Genomic DNA, 20398 nt, shown 5'->3' with positions numbered 1-20398 from the left:
AAACAGTAATGTACTGTTACACTTCTACCCTCTGTTGATTTTAAGTCTGCAATTTTAAGAACAGTGGATAGTCCAGTATAGTTACTGTAGTAATACAAATGCAAGTAGTCATGCCAGTGATTATTAGTTCTTTCATGAAAGTGCAAGAAAATATGATTTCTTTATCCAGTGTTATATACAGATTCTGTAGCAGGTATAAATATATCTGTCCTTCCATTCTTCTGCTTTAAGACAGAAAATTTTTTATTCACATCTTTGGACAAATTTTATGTTCTTAAGACTTCCATTAGTTAAATGCTATCTTTAGCTTTACAGTGTCTTTTAGGCAGTGAGTTGAAAATTTAAAATGTACTGAACTTTTATTCTTTTTAATATGTTGATTTCTCCTTGATAATCACTTTACATTTCATTGATGAAAGTGCACCGCCATCAAACCTAATACTCGAACTATGTGCTTAGAAAGGCACAGAAAGGTAATTAAGTACCTGACTTCCTTCAGCAACTAGAGGTTGAAGTTGTGCCATAATAGGAAAAAAAAATAGGAAAAACTTAATCAGAGTTTACATAGTCATTTGGAGAGAGTAACAAAAGTCTCAGCAGTAATCATGCACATCTGTCATTTTTTATTTTTCGGCCTACTGCCTCTAAATTTTGTAGACAATTATAACTTGGTTGGGTTTTGTTTGTTCCTCTAAGAAGCAGGATATTCATTGATGTTTTCAGAAACACACAGACCAAAAACTTCTAATTAACAATTGTTGCTGTGAGATGGCAGGGTAGTAGGCAGATTTGCATTTGTGTTACAGTGTTTGTAGTACTCAGATGAAGAAGATTAGGGCTGAAATACAGAAACATTAATTTAGAATCTTATTGAAAATGAAATTTGGACATGAAAGACGTCTTCTTTTAAGAAAGCGATTTTAGAATAAAACCACAGATAACATGTATTATTTGTTCTCAGTTCATGCTTCAAATTCCAGAGAAAATTTTCTAAAGTAAATCATAGTGCACCCTCAATCCTTAACCCTTCAAGAAAGGTAGGTAGAGTGTGTCTGCATGGACATTCCTATTAAATCTGCATTTTTAGTGCAGGTATCTAACTGCTTTAACCATGTCACTTGTAGTAGTTCATGGGTTGGTATTTTATTCCAGTGAATAGTTGCTTCAAAGTCAAGCGTGTAGATCTTTAATCAGAGTCTATATGGGAATTCATAAGTAAATGTCAGCATTATTTTTTATGAATTTGCTGCTAGACCTACAAGGAAGTTTTATTCTTTACAAAGTAAGTAGAATCCTTTGCCAGTTTTCCTCAGATAGGTCAAGTTGACTGTTTTTTGTGATTCGATGAGGGGTAGAATGGGAAGAATTAACCTACACTGTATGTAGATTGTAATATAATGTGGAATTACTTTGGATTAGCATTAAAATGGAGTTTACTGGAAGGAGTCAACCAACTAGATTAGTCCATGTGGAGTCTGCTGCCATTGTGAAACAGTTGCTGATGTAGCTCATTTGAAGCTAACTTAGCTATCTCTACACGATGTTCCACGTTTGCAGTGGAGAGGTATGCGTTAGGTTTTATTCCTTAGGATCCCTCAATTACAAGATTCCGGTGTTAGAAACTGACCCCTTTGAAGTTTGAAAATCCGCTTGTTTACTGTTAAATAGGGATAGCAAAGCAGCCAACATTTAGTAAAAGCAGTGGTTACAATTTTAGTAAAAACAAGTTAAAAATAATGTAAACTGTTTCCTCCACCCTGAAACAAGAAACTGCTAGTTTTGAATGTCTAGGTTGAGATTTCCAAGGGTGCCTGAGAGACCCAAGAATCCGTAGGAGCTGAATGCTGTCATATCCTTTGAAATCACCCGCATAGACCATGCCACTTTGCCTGAAGTCATAGTGTGATAAGCATTTCTTTTGCTGTCGGTGCCAGTTTAAGTGATTCCCTTGCACAGCCACTCATTCAGTCCCTGTGCAACCTTTCAGTTCTGCTCGTGCAGCTGTTTGTGCAGCTGCATGGTGGCCTAGTTTGAGAAACTGAAAATAGCTCCTCTCTCTCTTCCATGCCTTTCTTGCAGTCAGGTAACTAACCTGGTTCTGTTTCCCCATGTGACTCTCTGTGTAGCCACAAACAGCTGTGGTGAAACAGCCTGAAGGAATGGCAGAGAGTGGGAATGAGCAAGTGGTCGCCTGTAAAAGTTAGCAGTGCTGCTTGAAAGAATTGCTCATGAAGCTATGCCTCGGGTATAGATTGGTATATGGTAAGCATGTCCATACCTTTGCTCATGGAAAAGTTGCTAGAATCACAGCCTTATTTTTGACCCTACAAAAATAAATAGGGGGTTGACGGTGATCCTGATAATATCACATTTGTTGCCTATGTATTTTAAAAGTATCTTTGTAATTTAATTGAGCTATTTCTGATCATTACATGGAATATTGCATATAGTTATATATAAATTATAAACTTTTAGCGTCTTTCCTAGAAAAACCGTACTATTGGAAAAATTCAGGAAGGAGGGGAAAATAACAGTAAATAATGTACCTTGATAGGCCAGCCAAGCTTGCTCTTTTGTGTGCAGAGAGTTCAGAACAAAGCCGGCAGGTATTGGCACTAGCACTGTCCGTGGAAATACCGGTACCTGCGTGACTGTTGCCAATTAGGAGGTTATGTAATGTACCCTAAGCCCGTGGCCAGCTCCTGGAAGTCCTGGCGTCACTCCCAGTTCTAACATTAGCAGGCCAGACTGACCCTCCCTTTGACACTGTCAAAAGCAGTCCATTAGCAGAATTTTTGCCGGTTATCACCAGTGACCACTCAGGAGGGCTGGCATTGTTGCAGGTGTAGAGGAGCACACATAGCAGTGTTTCCAGCTGTCTCATGTTTTGGTGTTTTGCAGATAGTTGAAATTTTCCTTAGGTTGCCTAAGCAGTGCTTCCACAGGTTGTTCAGAATCTATTTAAACAAAGGAAAATGCTATTTTTTGAATTTCACTGGTGATATTCTGTATGTGCACTGTGGGGAAAAAAAGTTTGAAAAATTACTGTTTTTTTCCAGAGATGTTTCCATGCAGGGAGGATTGGCATTTAGTAATCATGTCTCCATTTTGTTCCTGGTATATTAATGTGCTGTCAGTTTGCAGGACCTTGCTTTCAGCTATATTTATTTGGCTACTGATGTGAACAGTAATATACTTTTGTTACTAATGGACTATAATAGTGAAAAGCACTCAGCTGATGTGGTGCTACCTCCTGTACCAACATTCACATACATTAAAAGAACAAAACTAGAGGTTTCCTATTGAATTATCTTTTTACTGTGCTTGAGCTCGGTGGGTGATGTAAAAATAGTATTTCACTGGCATTTGCAATCAAGAGACATTTTGATAAGTTGTTCTGTGAGTTGCGGAACTCTGACTCTCCCCACCAGCTTCCCCTCAGCAAAGCTTTTATATTTCCATGCTTCTTCCTAGAATCCTCTTAGCTTCTCCCCATGTCCTTGACAACTCCCTCCTGCAATATATGGTGTTCTCAAGCACATTCTCTATTGCCTCCTGCTCTCCCCAGATCCCATCTACCTTTTTATTCAGCTCTAGCTCTTCCATAGCTATTTGTGTATTAATTTGCCATCCAGTGCATTCGTATACAACAGGCAACTTGACTTTCCTGCCTTTCTTTCAGTTGGTGCCCTAAGAGGATCCCTCTGTCAGCTGAGTCACCAGTTTCACAAAATGTTTAGGAATTTGATACGTTTGAAGTCTCTCTCCTCTGTCAGATTTAGTTGAAACAGAGCAGTGCATCCATGAATTAATGATAAGACAGATGTCCTAATTGTATTAGGCTTGCTTCCTTAAGAAGCCAGGCTAAAATTTGGGAGGCTGAGTAAGCTGAATAGATTGAATAAAGCAGAGCAATTTACATAATAAGTCTTAAAACAGAATGCTAAAACATCAGAATGTTTGTGAAAGTGATTTTGGGATATTAAATTGGAGGGTGTTGTTCATGAAATAGCTGTTGGTTCTTCAGTCCCTCACCTTTACTGGGACTTTGCGCTGCAGGTCCATGGGTAAGGAAGGAAGAAGAAGCAGGGCTGTAAAACAGATTTTGTCATGTTCTTTCCCCCCTCTCTTATCCCTGACACTAGAACTCCATCTGAGGAATTTCTGCCCTTGCACAATAGCACACTACACGTTCATTCAGGCCAACAGTTATTTTCAGTGTTGAGCTATGAACGAGATCAGGAAATTAATGCGACCAAACTTTTTGGGGTGGTGGAGGAAAGGGGAGTGTTGGAGAGATTTGTTTTGTTTAAGCTAGGTGAAGTTTTTTATTAGGGTTCATAATGTTGCATCAGAAATACTTGTGCAATAAAGTGCAGGGTGATTGGAATTGATGATAAAAGGCAGGAATTTTTAAGAACAGTGGCTTCAGCACTGGGTGAGAGCTGGAAGGAATTAGAGATGCAGTTCTGTGAATCTGGGAAGGGACAAGGGAAGGACAAAAAAAAGGTTTGAGATTTGCCTGGAAAAGATTTGAAAACACTATTCCAAGTGCCCAGGACTAGCTAAATCTATTTACTTCATACTGTTTACCAGACTACAGAGAGTGGAAATTTAGGGCACTATGACATGGTTACCATAAGCAAAATCTGGACAGAATGCAGAAGCACCATTTATAACAATGATAACGGTTCTATTTTTTTTAATGAAGGCTTGCATTGGAATGATTATGAGCTGACTGGAAATTGGATAGACTGCATTTCAGAAATTCTTAAACGCCTGTGTGTTTTCTGAGAGTATTTTCATTTGTGTTTTTTTTTTTAAAGCATTGAGTAGTTAGATGCACAACTCAAGTAGTGAAATTTTAATTTAAGAGGCACTCTACTTTTTACTGGGGGGTGGGGCAGAGTTGAGGTTAGGGGCTAGGAATCCACTTGAGCTATTATGCATAAACAATCTCTTTATACTAGATAAAAGGTCTGGAACAATGGGCTATAAATGCTCTGCATCTACAGTGGGATGACTCCATTGCTGTCAGCTTTCAAATAGCCATCAAGGCCTCCTTATAAAGATTTTGTCTCAAACCATGACACAGGAAATGTCAGGGCAAATTGGTAGGAGAATCATATTAAGGACTGCCTGCATATGTGGCAGTGTGACAGCCCTGAGAGACTGAGGTAGCTCATGTAGGTCCCTAAGCTATGCCAGATGCCTCCACAGCTTCCTGAACTGCCTTGGAATGGGAAGGCCTAAAATTGGCTGAAAGCCATTTTAGAATGCTTTCAGCAGACTCTTGTACTTACATTTTTGGCTGCAGTTCCCAGCTCCAAACTCATGTTTACAGTACATAATTCAAACTCTCTTCATTTGTTCTGATGATTTGTCATAAAGATACTAAAACTAATTTTTCTTGTTTTGTTTTTAAAGAGCTGAGCAAACAAGTCATTATGAAGTGCCTTCTGTTACTTTAGAATCCTCATCACCACTGCTTCCAACTTTTACACTAGTTTCAGTACTTGCATTTGACTCACTGACCCAATTCTGTCTTTTTTAGGTGGAGCCTGTCCTTTGGTAAAAGAGTGGTTTGTCTATTTTGGAAATCCTCTTCAGCAGCCGGAGCTGATACAACCTGTACAACCTTCTATTCTAGGTAAAATTAAAGATGTGTTTAAATCTGAACTGAAATAATAGCATGACTAAAATCAGGTTAGACAATTCATCATCACATGTTTCATATGGAATCCAAAATGGCTGTGGAGAACAAGGAGCTGAAGTAGAAATGCTACATGCCTCTAATTGCTTTTAATTACCCTGTGTAATTATAATAGGATTCAGCTTGGAGCTACATGTTATTACTATGTCTTGTTAAACCCAGTGCTAATTCAAACATCAGTTCTAAAATGCAAACAATTTCTTACAGATTCTAAATACTGCTTTGAGGCCAGGAGAAGTGGTGTGTAGGGGCGTATTAAAATTCTTCTATTAAGCTGTTTGAGAGAATGTGTTAACAAGACTGGCAGAGAATATAAAAAAGAGCCATTTTTAGATCAACTGTGACAACGCAAAAAGATAATCCAGCTTTCAATAAAAAAATAATTAGGCTATCTGTTTCTGTGAAGCTGTTTCTACTGTCATAAGCATCAAGTGTTTTGTGTGGTTTTATCTTCTTTCCTTTGGTAAAGGACACATTCATGAACACTCTTAGTGAAATTACTGTTATGAGGAATGTGTTACATTTATGAGGAAGTATCACGCTTTAGTGAAAAGATTGGGCACTGTATATGTCCCTCCTCTCTTTATTGCTAAATTGTATCATGCAATACAAGTTTAGGATACGAAGTAAACAGTACTGTATCAATTTTGTTGTTTCAGAGGGAAAATTGTTCTAATTGTTCATTTGTCCATGCTCTTGTAGTCATAACCCCTCTGTCTACTTTCACACCTCTCTCTCTGTCTAGCATCTGCTATCACGTGGATCAGGAGCTCTGAGGTTTTTTTAGTCTTTCGTATGAAATGAACTAGTTCCATTGATATACAACACCATTGATATCTTGGTAATAAAAATTATTATCGACAACTTTTTGAGAGTAATTACCAGCACTTCTTCCCTCAGTACTCAGAACTTTCTGTAGCAGTCCTTGTTCTGATCTGGTCTAAATCCAGATTCAGAAGTTGTTGAAATGCATGCACTTTTTTTTTTTTGTTGTTAGGGATTGCTGTAGAATCTACTTGTTTTTAATTTTCTAGGTTTATAGTAAATTTTCTTTTAAGGTATCCTAAGATTGTACGTGTGTCTTCATATTTTAAACTCATATATTTAATGAGAGTCTTCAAGGATGAAAGAAAAACAGTTGCTCTTTAGATATCAGCCTTTTCAATATCCTCTTATAAGGAACTGTTTAGAAAGAAATGAGTTATACAGACAAATCACAAACAAGGTTTCATTTGATATACAGTAGTTTCGCTGTCCAGTACCCCGATACAATATTAGCAGAGTGATTATCTAACTGACTTGATGACAGCATGAAAATGCTGTGAAATTTTCCAAATGGGTATGAATATGCAGGGTAAAAATTGATCACTCTGTCCTGTACAACTGGTTTATTTCAGCATACAATGGTCCGGGAACATGCATTTGTAAAATAAGCAAACAAAACTCAACGAAGTATAATCCATACCTATGTAGTTACATTTCAGTTTGCATGGCAAATATACTGTATTTATTGTTGTGAAACTTTCCTTCTCAGGTAATATAGTACCTTCCTCCCTTTCTGGAGAGGAATCCAGTTAATCTCATGTACTCTGGTTCTACTGCTCTGCAAACATGTTACACATAGAACCCACCTTCATGTTGACAATAAACAGGATTTTAAATCAATATGTTTGTTTGTTTATAGCAACCACATAAGAGGAGTTTATAAAAACAGCATCTTCTCAGCCATAATCTTTACTAACTCAGTAATGAAAGGCTGTTCACGCAGACTATTAAAAAAGGGGAGAACGACTTCTAGTGTTTATTTTTAGTGCTCTGTTGTCATTCCTTCAGCGAACAAATATTTTTCTAAAATTTTTGCAGTCCATATTTGTATGCCTTACATTCGCTCATGCATCTTTTATTTTCCACAGCATGACTTTCTAATTCACCAAATAAGGTTCTCAACAGCGCATCACATTTTTCAGACAGGGATCATATTTAGAGCTAAATTTAAAGAAGTTGTTATAGGAAGTTAGAGTTCAAAGCTGTCCATCAAGATCAGGTTACTCAAAAAGAGAAAAAACCTTACTAGAAACTATTTGAAAAATCACAGGTGCAATTAATCTGGGAAGGTTCTTTGTTTTATCTTTTTTGGAAAAAATGATAACCTCATCATCACAACTACTTTAGAAGTGTACTGAAAATATATGGGAAATCCTGACTGTTAAATTTGATTTAGATTAAAATTTCTGAAGAAAGAATATTTGATATGAACTTTGAACTATAGTGTGCATAACCATAAATATTTTAAATTTCGCATTGATCTTAAAAAAAAAATAGAATTCCCACTTATTTTTTGAATGTGTATAAAACAGCAGAGCTGTCTTACATCTGAAAAGCTTGCAGGTGATAGACTGTTAGCTTTTTTTTAAAAATGAAATATCGAATCCCAAAGGCTGTAAGATGATAGCTTAAACTATATTTAAAATATAGGGTGTATTATGTATCTGTATTTATCTTGAGAGAGTCTTCTGAATTAGCATCTGCACTTGCTTGCATTCTGTCTCTCTTTCTCCCTTCTAGAATGTTTCCTTTCAGTTGAATGAATGTGATCATGATGTTTCCCATACATTGACAGAGCAGCACTTAAATTAATAAAAAATGTCTCTAAGAAATGAATTTTGTTAGAAGATCTATGATCCAAGAAAATACTGTTTAACATCCATATCTTGTGAACATAGCAGATCTATCTGATATGTGTGCAGTTTATATGAAACAGAGGAAGTTTTAAAGTCTTTACTGGAAATGTATGTGTTCTGCTTTTCATTTTATTTCTGAAAATGTGTAGGATATTGTAGCTTCGTACCACAGGAGTTTGGATGTACTTGCAGTATTCTAATCATTGCATCTTCCAGGAATATGTCATGAATATGCTTATGTTCAAAATGCTGTCTCTGGAATGCTTCTTTAATAGTCAGATTTAATTGACATTTAGGTTTATGGCATCTTTAAAATTGGCCACAGTTGTTGACAAGTTAATGCTGAGTGTTCCTAGCAAGTACATCTTTATAAACTTATTTTTATTGCTCAGTATTTACATGAGCATGTGAAACGATGAAGTGTTTAAGTTCTGTTACTGGTGTTATAAAATGAAATTTCAGTAGTCGTTACTTCAAATATACATGAACAGTTAATATTATAGATTCCTATCTATATACACAATGATGACATGTTTTAAGTTGGTATGAATGTGAGGATCACCTTTGTATCAGCCTTGAGTTCAACGATATCATAGTATTAATGCATTCCACAACTTTTGCATGCATTGCATATTCATAAATCCGTTATTGAAGTTCAAACAAATGAAATAAATATTTATGTGTTCCCTTGAAGTGCTCTTGTTTATCGTGATACTTTCTGTATGACAATGTCTTTAAATGTGTGAGTGAAAAGGAAAAAGGAAAAAATTCAATCAGTGCTTTTTCGCTGAATTTGTTGGTTGTCTGTTTTTGTGTTTAGGCAAGTAGTATCTCTTGACCTCCATGGAGGTCTTTGTGATGCTCTTCTTCTTGGAGTTCCCAAGGACTACAGTTTACATAGTACTGCATATGGTTTTCACACAGTTTTGTGCGTGCTGAGAATAACCGTAAGCATATGCAGGGCCTGAGTATCTCTGTAGTTCATAGGAACTTGTGGTTGCTACGGCCCCAGTAGAATATATAATTTTCTCATGGCTAATCTTTACAGTAAAGATATATCAATTTTATATATCTAAGTATGTTTTGTTCTGTTTCCCTTTTGTTAGTCAGTTTGGGGTTTTTTTTAGCTTAATTTAGTAAATATTTAGTTGTGTTCAGAAAGTAAAGTATTTCTCCTTCCTATCCAAGTAAATTTCTTTTTTCAGGAGTGTTTTCTCATTGCTGTAAAGTATATAGTGAGCATGTAACTAGAGCAGAGAACAGTTTTGGTGGTCTACTGTATATGAATCTTAGGTCTGTTGTTGACTGTGCACATGATGGGAGAGTCATTAAACTTCAGCGTATTTGTTTCTTTGTTTTACTTTTCTTTCATTTAAGGGTTAATAGAATGGCTCGCTCTTGGGTATTACATGGAATTTAATTACTTGTAGAAGAGATCCTTTCAGAAAAATAATCCTTTTGGTTGGTATGTTCCACAAGGAGATAGCGTCAAGTTTTCTTTCCCAGAGTAAATAACTCATAATTCATCAGTACCTCTTTTTCCCAGGCGCAAGTTGATGTTGTTTCTGAAAGTATAAGAAACTGTTTATGGAAGAGATGTCTTGAATTTTTTGTCGAGCTCTCTCAATATAGATATGTAATCTTGATTATTGATGTAGTTCATGGTTTTACTCTGAGGAAAGAAGGATTTCTATTATTAGGTATACCCCTGGATGCAATTCATTTAAAAAAAAACTGTACAGATGGAAAGAGTACTTTCCTTTAACTGATTCTCAGTGTATCTCTTCATATGCAGCTGATTGGAACATTCTGGAAAGCAGAAGCCATCAAAACTATTTGAGTTTACCCATGTAGAAAGTCTCACACATTAAAGTTGCTTAGCCTTGGTAGGAAAAGTTGGCTTTGTTTTGTTTTTATGCATGTTGTATTTGCTTTTCTTCCTGGAAGTCAATCTCTGCAGGGTTTTTTTTTTCTTAAGGCAGCAATTACCAGTATCAGAATCAGTAATCGGAGTCTTACTATGCTGTCTGTACTGACCCGCTCACTGCCAGTATTTGTGTTATCACGAACCTGCATTTCTAACTCCAATCAAGCAATGGGTATTTTTTCTTAATATATATATTTCCCTACAAAATAAGGTTAGAAACTTACAGATTGTATGATGGTAGTCCTTTACATGGTTAAAACTTTTGATGGGAGAATTAGTCTTAAAAATAGTAAAAGAAACATCCATCAGGGAGACGAAGAAAGAAAATACTAACTTCTCTTCTAGTTTCCCCCTCTCCAAAGAATTAGTACCATTTGGTTAATGGGCTTTCTTGGTTAAGTAAACATCATCAATGTAGATTTCAGCACCTTGTCACTTTAACCATTTATTATCACCAAGTGTTCCTAACTGGACTACAGCTGCTGCGTGTCACACAAAAAAGAAAAGGTGTTACCCAATGTAGTCCACATTTAAAATTCACACCTTGTTTTATTTAAACTAGAGAAGCAGCAGTACTTTATGGGAGGGCTCTGTCTTTAACTGGGATTCTTAGGCATAACCAGTTAGCTGTTCTGTTATTTCATGTGCATTAGTGTTTATTTTGATAATGGATTAAATGTAATTTAAATGGGGAGCAAATTTTACATTAGTTCACGCATATCACAAGCTGGGAGATGGCAACATGACGTAGATATTAAGGATGTAGAGACCAGGGTGAATGATGTTATAGAAAGTGTGGAAAGGTACATTATACATAACTGATGATGGTTCTTTTTTGTGTGTTTGAAACAGCGTTTCATACAGTAGCCTAGGGAGTGCAAAATACCACATAGCCTTGATTTTTATTCCCAAACTGGAACCTACTGCAGAGGAGTCATACCAACACAGTGTTTTGTGGAGAATGCATGTTTGCCAGCAAATGGCATAGGTGACCAGTTTGTTCATTAAAACAGGTGGTTATAAGGGAGGCAACGCGAGGATCCTTCAAGGACCCCTGATAACACTAGTTCTAGGAGAGAGAGAGGGAGAGAAGAAACAGATATGGTTGTTTTCTGTTGGATCACTCTTTTGTGATGAAGCTAACCTCATTTAATGCTGTGGATCCCCAAGGGAAAGGACACACTTGTAGGCAAACTTTGTTCTTGCAGAGGGTAAAAGCTTGATGTCTCAAAGTTGTCTATATTGTAACAAATGAATTCAGTCCACTCTGCTTAAACATGCCTGTATTCAGTACAATTTGTTTAAATTACAGGCCTTAATATTTTTGTTAATTTTTTTGTCAAATGACAGGTTTTGTCAAATACATTTTATTTTCAACTCTGTGGTCCTTGCCAGTGCCAAGAGCAGACCAGTTGTTTCCTTTCACATTGTAATAAGGTAGGCATGTTTTATCTTGTTGCTGCCAAGATAAAATAATGGATTTCTTTTGTAGGTGGAACACCTAATTTGAAAACACTGTGGTTTGCCAAAGGACCTGACATGGAAAAGCAACGGTATAATACATTTCTGGCATGCTTTCACGTTCGGGATGGGATGGAAGAGCTGCAAGCTCTAGAAGCACCTGTTGCAGCATTCTGCTGCTTGCTGACCTATCTTATGATGCAGGTAACTGGGACAATTGCTTTTTCTTCAGCTGTCAGCCCTGATAGATGTGATTGGCGAATAAACTGTTTCTTGCTAGCCTGTGCTGGATTTTTCTCTTAATCTTTACTCTAGGCATAGTTGATCAAATATAATAGTATTGCATTACAGTATTTTTAATTACTCCATTTAACATGCATCATCCTGTTCAAGAAACACTTGGGTTTTTTTAGTAGTTAATCATAGCTCTCACAAGCCCATGAAAAAGCCCCTTGGGCAGTTTAACGGAGTATAAACTGAGGGATTTCCCCCACTTTTTGGGTCCTGTTTGCAAATTAAAGCTTCTCTTTTTGTGTTTCCTTTGTGTCATCAAAAGACATTCCCTCAGGTGACTATGCAGGCTGTGCAAACAGACAATATAAATATTTAGTCAGCTCTCACTACTTTTTCACACCATCTTGTCAATCTACTCAGTTTCAAGCCAGAACTGAGGATATGGCTCTTTTCATTAAATTCTGAGTAATAGGTGATCATTATGTAGCAGTTCTGTTATAATTCCAAACATTTGGCAGCCTGCAGACTACCCTAATTGTAATGAAAAGGAACACAAGATTAAATACAGTATTGCTTCATTATTTACATTTCTCTTAGGTATTTAATATATTGTCTGTACTTGCCACCTTTCAAATGCTGATCTCACAAGCAGATTTTCCTCTCTGAGGATGAGAAAATTACAGTGCCTTTATCTAATCTGATAAACTCTGTTGCACTGAGTTTAATCAGAGTTGCACTGTCTAATCTGATAAACACTGAACTGCATTTTGGCTTTTGTTTTGCTTTTTCAGACTTCACTTTCCTCAACAGATTTATACTGGTGTGTGACACATGAAAACAAGTTCTCCCTGACTTTTGCTTTCTTTTTTCTTCATACGTGTTTGTTCAAACTTAGACAATGCATTGGGGAAGTACATATGGGAATTATACAAATGATCCATATAGCTCTTTTTTTTTCTTTAATTTTTGTATAGCAGAATATAAATGGAAAGTTTTTTGAAGATGAAACTCATTAAACATCATTTCATGTGGTTTCCATTCAGCAAGATACATATCATGTACTTAACTTTAAACATACTTTAATTTTTTTTCATATTTGGATATGAAATCACTTGTTTCATTTATTTATCTATTTTCACTCTTTCGTTTATTTATTGTGCTATCGTACACCCTTTCATAGCATGATTACTAAATTATTTGAGAAGGATTTCTTTGGTGGGCTGAAGAAGAGGAGTAACAGGACAGCACACCTACAGAAAAGTGGATTTACTGAGCCTTGATCACAGCCTATTAATAAAATGGAAAAAAAAAGCTTGTTAGGGATATGGTTTTCAGAACTTATTATCCAATGGCTAGTGTTAAAAACAGAGATCAAAACAGTTTTGCAGCTCATGTTTTCAACAAGAATAATAGCAGAGGCATCATGCAAAGGACTTAGTTTGATGGAAGGTTTTTCATGGCAGTGCCACTTTCTCAACACCTGTCCAGTTTTCCTGATTCTGTTCTGCCCTCTGAGTTGCACTGTTACAGTCTACCCTGTGAACCAGAGTAGAGAATTGATTTGAATTTAGATGTTTTTCATTGCTGAGTTGTTTTAAACTTTGATTAGTTCTTTGGTACTGTCCATTTGTTTTCTTGGGGTGTTTGAGAGGAAAACATTAGAGCAAGAGTGTCAGCAACCATGCTTTGAGCTGGCCATACTGCTTCCGTTTGTTTTATAGCTGAGAAAACAATGCTTGTCTAACTGTGGTCTAATTCTTGTCTTGTCTTTATACTTTAGTCTTACAATTGTATTAGAGAGGGAAGGTGATTTAAGTTGAGGAATCGTAGATTGCCTTGAAGCAGGCTAACATTATTTCCTTCAGCTCATATGAGGGAGAAATAAACTTCTTAAAAATTTCATTACTTATAATTTAATCTAACCTAAAACTTAGTTTTTTTCCAGGAACCAGCATACCAACTAACCTGTCTGGCTTCCTCAAAATTTATGTGCAAGTATTTAATGAAAACTTGAGATGCATTTTTTTTTAAAGTGAGAAAAAATTTCCAATAAGCAAATCTTAACTATATAAGGAAAGTGTTGATTTGAAGAGTAATCTTTTCAGTGAGGGTACTTTTCGAATATCCTCCAAATTAAGAACAAAAATAGTGAAAAAAATACAAAATAATAGGTCTGTCTTTAAAGTTAGGGAAGAGAGTGAATGAGTTCAAATATCAAACTGTGGAGCCTCCAAAGAAAGGGGAAGTTAGTCTTTCAGCTCTTACAGTTTTGGAAGAAATCTGACAATGGAAGTGTAATAACTCACCAAGTTCGGTTACTGAATAAAATATTTCTCTGAAGTAGTGTTTTGACATTTGTAAGCATTTTGGCTTATCTGCTCTGTTGGGGGCATTTCCTTGCTGTTTTACTTGCAAGCAATCTTTGACTTACTTTTCTTAGGACAAAATTGTGCAAGTATTAAGAACTGTTTTGTAGATGAAAGTCGCTTTTTCTGTTACTGCAATGTATAAAATGTACAGGTTTAGTAAACTTCTCTTCTTGCCATCTACACAAAGGTGACACCTGACTTGAAATACAGGGTAAAGTAGAGCCATTATCAGATCTTAGCAGCCAGGTGAAGTTAATGAATACCAAGGAGCATTTTGAAAGCTTAAAACTTTTCTGATACCCCTCACATTATTGTCCCTTTATGCAAGTTTTAACAGAGTCATAGAGGGCAAAGTGTTTTACAGTGGGATAAGCAGCAAGACCTGATCAAAAAAAAAATTCTCAATAGTGGTTGAATAATTTTTATCTTGAGGAGAAAAGTGGATTACTCCTCCCAAGCAAATAAATGAATGAATTAATTATAGATGGCTTCTTAGTGTTTTTTTTCTTTTTCTATTGATTTACATCAATATTTTTTTGTAATTTTTCTCTCCTTCATTTTTCTGTCACTTTTTGATTTTTGATTATTTTGATTTTTAATAGCCTTAATAGAAATTCAATGGATTGAAATGGGATATACACAACATTCCCTGAAAATCAAGCTGTTGAAAGAAAAGCAATGCAGAGTTTTAGGCAGTCTTTTAACTGCACTTTGCAAGAGAAACCTTCCCTCAAGTTCCAATTGATAAAAAATTGTAATGCTTTATGGATCTCATTTAGAGCCCTCTTTACAGCCTCAACATTTGTAACAGATATTTGGTCTTTGTGCACATGTATAAGCTACAGGTTTTTTGTAAGAGGAAGGAAGTGATCAGAACTGGACTGGTACTGTCAGGGAATCAGACCAGCTGGTCTAGAGGCACTGTCTTTCTCCCAAGGTGACCATATGCCTCTATAGAATCTCAGAATATTTTTTCACAACAGTAAATACCGCCATTCTCCCTTTTCTGATAGAAGTATTAGAGTGAACTTTGACATGAATTTAGAATTCGGCTTTATATTTACCCACTTGAACATTTTAGCTTTAGTTTTCTTATACTTTTGAGTTCTTTCTACTTCAATATGTAACCTAAAAAACTAAAATAATCCAAATATGTTTTGTTAAATCCTGAAATTTAGCTTAAAATAGGTAATTGAAATATTTTAGATTATTTTTAAAGTTTCCAACAGATAATCGTGTAAGCATTTGAAGGAAATCCTAATGGTCATCACATCTGTGGCTCATTGAGGTGTTTTTTATTCTGGGTCTTGATGATAAAGCAATTTATATTTTTTTTAAATCTGATTTTTACTATGCTTAGTGTTATGGAGATGAAGAAATTTCCTGTTATTAAGAAACTCTGAGGGAAGAGGAGAAGGGAATACATGAAGGGTGGGCATTTTGTTTGGTGTGTGGAAATCCACTTATATATCCTATACACAGGTATTGGGGTATGCACTTAATTCAAGTTGTGAAAGTAAGTATTTTGTTCTCTTTAAATGTCTCTTCCTAGACAATGCATTCCTGGTGGCCATAACTTCATGAGGTCACTGGTTTAAGTTTGATGTGCTTGAGCAAGAGGAGCCAATTTTCAAAAAGTCCTCTTCAGAGCCTTCAGATAATGTGATATTTTTTAATCTGTTTTAGGTCAGTACCCTCTCTCTGGAGGACTTAAATGCATTTGTGGCACTCATTCTCTGTCTCAAAGGGAAGTCAGCTGCTCAACTGGCAGCTTTGCAGGTATGGACTGGAATAATTGAGTAACATAAAATGTTTGTGGTAACTTTGCTATAAATATTTTTGGGGAAAATTCTTCTGCATTAAGTTTTTCAGATATAGGAACTGAGGGTCATGGTAAATATGTAGGCTTTTAATGTGCTCTTGGGTCATGTGAATACTTACATTTGTTAATCATGTAAAAAAAAAAAAAAATAGAAAGGGCATTTTCTAGTGGTTGCAGTCCTAGGGGTGAGCAAATTAGTCTCAGGTTTCTTCCTGACTTGGCTTTCAGACTTCCAGCTGATGGGAAATTTGTAATGGTGAATCCTGTCTTGCAACATTGCTTCATTCTTTTTTCCTGAGGAGTACAGTGTTTTGGGATACAAGTTGTATGAAAATCACTACATAAAATAAAGTTTGGTATTACTACTTGTGGGAGAGCATAAACATAACATAAACCTAACCAGAAAAAATATCTTGTTACCTAATGTGGCCCACTGTAGTGAAGACGTTTTGGATCACTCTATTCTGTAATTATTCAGGAGTTCTTTTTAAAACTTTTATATACTCTGTGCAAATCTGTTTTTTTTCTTTCCTATCTTCTTTAATCCACATGTGGAAAACCAGGTTCCTAGATGATTATTGCAGTAGAACCATCTAAATAGTTCTTCTTGCATATTTGATTATACAAGAGTATTTTCAATTTCATAGCTTGAGATTGTATTCGAAGTATTAGCAGCATACAGCACAGACTGCACATGTCAATGGCTATTTGAGTCTTACTCTATTGAAATTCACAGTAGTGCCTTTGGTAGTAGTTTGAGCCAGAATAAATCCCTCGGAAGAGAATAGTGAGGAAAGATTTTGGCCTCTTTCTCTTCTGAGGTTGTGAATAGGTGAGTAACAGTTTCAAAACTTTCCCCCGTTGCTTTCAAATTAACCTCCCTTCCTGTGTTTTGATGACCTGGATCTCCCAGTAGAAAATACTTGCTGTATTTTAGCATGTTATGTATCGCTGACTTGGCAAGCTATATCAAGAGAGGATGTTATGTTGCATTAATTGCCATAAAAATACTTTTTTTTCTTCATATAAAAGCCACCTGTAATTTTGTGGTAGCACCAGGATCAATTTGAAGATTCGTATGAGGTTAATCTCACTTCACAGGAAGAGTAAAAAATGGTCTGTTTTTTGTTTCTGTGCTTCTGAAATGTGATGTGTAGACGAACTTAATAATGTCCTGTGAATTTTCTCTTGGAAGGGCAGGAGACTAAACTAATAGAATATCTTATATAAATATTCTAAAAATAATGATCAATAAAGCAAGCTTTCTGAGCACTGTAATTCAAGCATCTCATTTTCCAGATTCCATCTCAGAATAGCTTAAACTGTGCTCGTTACTATGTTTATTTAGTAGTTTTACAAAATTGAGTTATGCTGTTATTGTAATAGTAAATAGGGTATCAATAGGTATTTAACAGCTTGATTTTCTAGGTATTTGTGTTTAAAATCAAAGGATCCAAGTGCAATGAATTACACTAGTACATAGCTAATTAATATATGGGTTTTATAGTAGGAAAACAGATGAATAGAGTTTAATCTGTTTACCGTCCTTTTTCTTCTCCACTAAGAAGTTAAACATGATCCCTGGAAAAACTTAATAACAGAGCTTTTAAGGAAGTAATGTTAAACTTCGTCAGCATCTGCAAAATTTTATGAAAATGTTTTCTCATTTGCAATTTTGGACTTAATGCTATAATATTACCTTAAATGTAGAGAAAATGTTTACTCCTTGTAAAAAGTTCTGTGAAGAACACTGATTTGATAAAAAAAATTGCTCTGTTTCTGCAAAGGAGTCCATTAACAAATATGTTTTAGCAGAAGAAAACTTAACTTCCACTGTGAAGTACAAGAGAAAATGTAAATAGAGCCTGTTCTGATAGGATGAAGAGAACTTTTCAGCCTTCACTTTCAAATCTGCTTTCTGATATGCTATCCATATTTCATCGTTAATGAGATCCATAAACCGACAAATTTATGAAACAGAAATGTCCATGGTTTGAATAAAGTGGATTAAAGCCATAAAAAATACAGTTTATCTCATGCTGAAAGAAAGCGGGCTGTGGACATATAACTCAAATCCACATTAAATAGTTACTTTCTGAGAATAACATAACGTTTATAATTAAAGATTTGATTATTTTTCGAGAGTGATGGTTTCAAAATACCAAAGTGTGCAGCTGACAGAGAAGAGATTTTATACATTCTTTTTCTCATAAGTTTTTTTCTAGTTTCCTTGTGCCCCCCCTTATATGGTAGATTAACATTCTGCTTTGCCCAAGCCTCCCGTAGAGCTTATACATAAGGGCAGAATTAAATTTTGAACCCCAGGTTGCCTGTTTCCCTTCTTTCTGTTTTAATCTGGTGTGCGGTTTTGGCAAAAAGCCCAGAGAGCCATCAGTCTAGCTTTGAGGCCATCGTGGAGAAAAAGAGGCACCAGCAGTCACGCTTGCAGTCTTCTTTCTTATATTGTGCTGGCCCTGGTTGTTCACAAGTGCAATTATAGATCATCTTTCACCTGTAATGCATGTAAAATACTGCCCAAACAGGAGAGGCCGTAGTGACCTATAAACACAAATACGTTTTTTTTTTAAGATTTCTCTAAATATGTGAATGTATGAAAAATTTGGTTTGGAGGTGTAAAGTTGTGAATCACAGCTATTCTGAAAGTTGTGGCCAAAGATGAGCCAGGAAAATTTGGTTAAAAGGAAATACACCTGGAAATTAGTAGATGAAATTTGGGTCCTGTTAAATGCTTTTAAAAAGTGAAACGTATGTCAGAAAATATGAACTCAAAGTTAGTAGCAGACGCATGGGTAGACATACACATCACTGCTGGAATTTGTGGCATTTGCAAGCTCTTTATAGCTTTGCTATAAAATATCCAGTTATGCCAGAATATCTGCTTTGGAGTAATTAACATCTTTTGTGCCACCCATAAGGAACAGTTTGGCTGTGTATGAGGTATAAGAAAGTCAAGCACTGAAGTGCATTCCTTCAATTTTTCAAGTGCTTTCAGTTATTTAAAAAGTATTACTGATACAAAATGAGCACAGTCATTTTAGATGTTAAATTAGAAGCTCTGAAGAGCCCTTGCAATTTGATTGCAAATGAACTTTCACAAAATACATAATAAGCATTACTTAATTAGCTTTTGGAATAATAAAAAAAAATAGTCAGCAAACTAGTTAACTAGTTTGACAGGCAGAAGTAGCTTTAACAAGAACTGTAGTTGCATGGAACCTTCAAATATTTTCCATTGTATGGTGTCATGGAAGCGGAATTAGCTTGGTAATAGTATTATACCAGTATTGCACAAGATATTTTTCTCTGAATGTTTTCCTGAGGGATACTTAGCCACATGCATGCAAAAAAGCAGTATGTTTTAGAGTAGTGTGTAGGTATCTTGGTTAGGGTCCTGCAAATTTCAGAAGGATGTTGCTAAATCTATTTTGTATTTTTAAACTCAGTATCCTTTCCTCCTTACCATGAGGACAGAAAAACATAAAAAATACCCAGATTCTGAACATTCCAGAATTTCAATCTTCTGACCTATTTGGCAAGTCAGGCTATGTTTGTCAACACCGTTAGATGTGATACTTTTCAGACAGACTCCAAACAGGCTTTATGAGCTATCTATATTTTTCAAAATATAATTGTTTAAAAAAAATCCTTTCTCCTTCAGGGATTATATGTTTATTGTGCCTGTGTGACTGTTTCCTAATAAATGTTTGCTTGAAGTCTAATTGGATTGAGGAAAACAAAAATACAAGTAAGAATATTGTAAAAATCTCAAAGATAAACCTCTCTTACATACTTAGGACCTGCTTCTGTGATTTACATTGGTATTAACCAAAGTGGACTTTGAGTGCATTCCCAAATGTTTTACTGAATCAGGACTTTATATTCCCACAAAATTTACATCTGTCAAAAGTGTTTTTACAATGATAGATGAGATGATTGTAACTGGCAGGGGATGGGGAACTGGGGTGATTGAGGTGGTTTACTGATCTTGGCATTGCTTCCCAGCCCATTCTCTCATCTGCAGTCTTCAGGTTTTCTTCAGTGTTCTGGGCTAATCTGGAACAAAAGTCATCACTATGGGATGTGATTGCAAGCTGAGATTGTTTCAGCCCCTATTCAGCCTCAGAAAGATAACTTCTCATTTCCTCAAGATAGTCTTAAATGAACTAATCC

At 35.8% G+C, this 20398-nt stretch overlaps 1 protein-coding gene across 6 annotated transcripts in view; it reads left to right on the top strand.

Moving 5' to 3' along the window:
- FAM120B (family with sequence similarity 120 member B) overlaps positions 1 to 20398 on the top strand; it is a 51894-nt gene that overhangs the window by 7436 nt on the left and 24060 nt on the right. For all 6 annotated transcript variants that reach the window (XM_068403356.1, XM_068403328.1, XM_068403336.1 and 3 more), the window contains exons 4-6: positions 5555 to 5650; positions 11814 to 11986; positions 16072 to 16164. In XM_068403356.1, coding sequence (XP_068259457.1) covers positions 5555 to 5650; positions 11814 to 11986; positions 16072 to 16164 — 362 coding nt within the window. The remainder of the gene's footprint in view (positions 1 to 5554; positions 5651 to 11813; positions 11987 to 16071; positions 16165 to 20398) is intronic.

The sequence above is a fragment of the Nyctibius grandis genome, chromosome 1 (genome assembly GCF_013368605.1).
Source record: "Nyctibius grandis isolate bNycGra1 chromosome 1, bNycGra1.pri, whole genome shotgun sequence".
NCBI lineage: Eukaryota > Metazoa > Chordata > Aves > Nyctibiiformes > Nyctibiidae > Nyctibius > Nyctibius grandis.
Note: the sequence above shows the minus strand (reverse complement) of the source record. Positions and strands in the feature narration are given on the sequence as shown.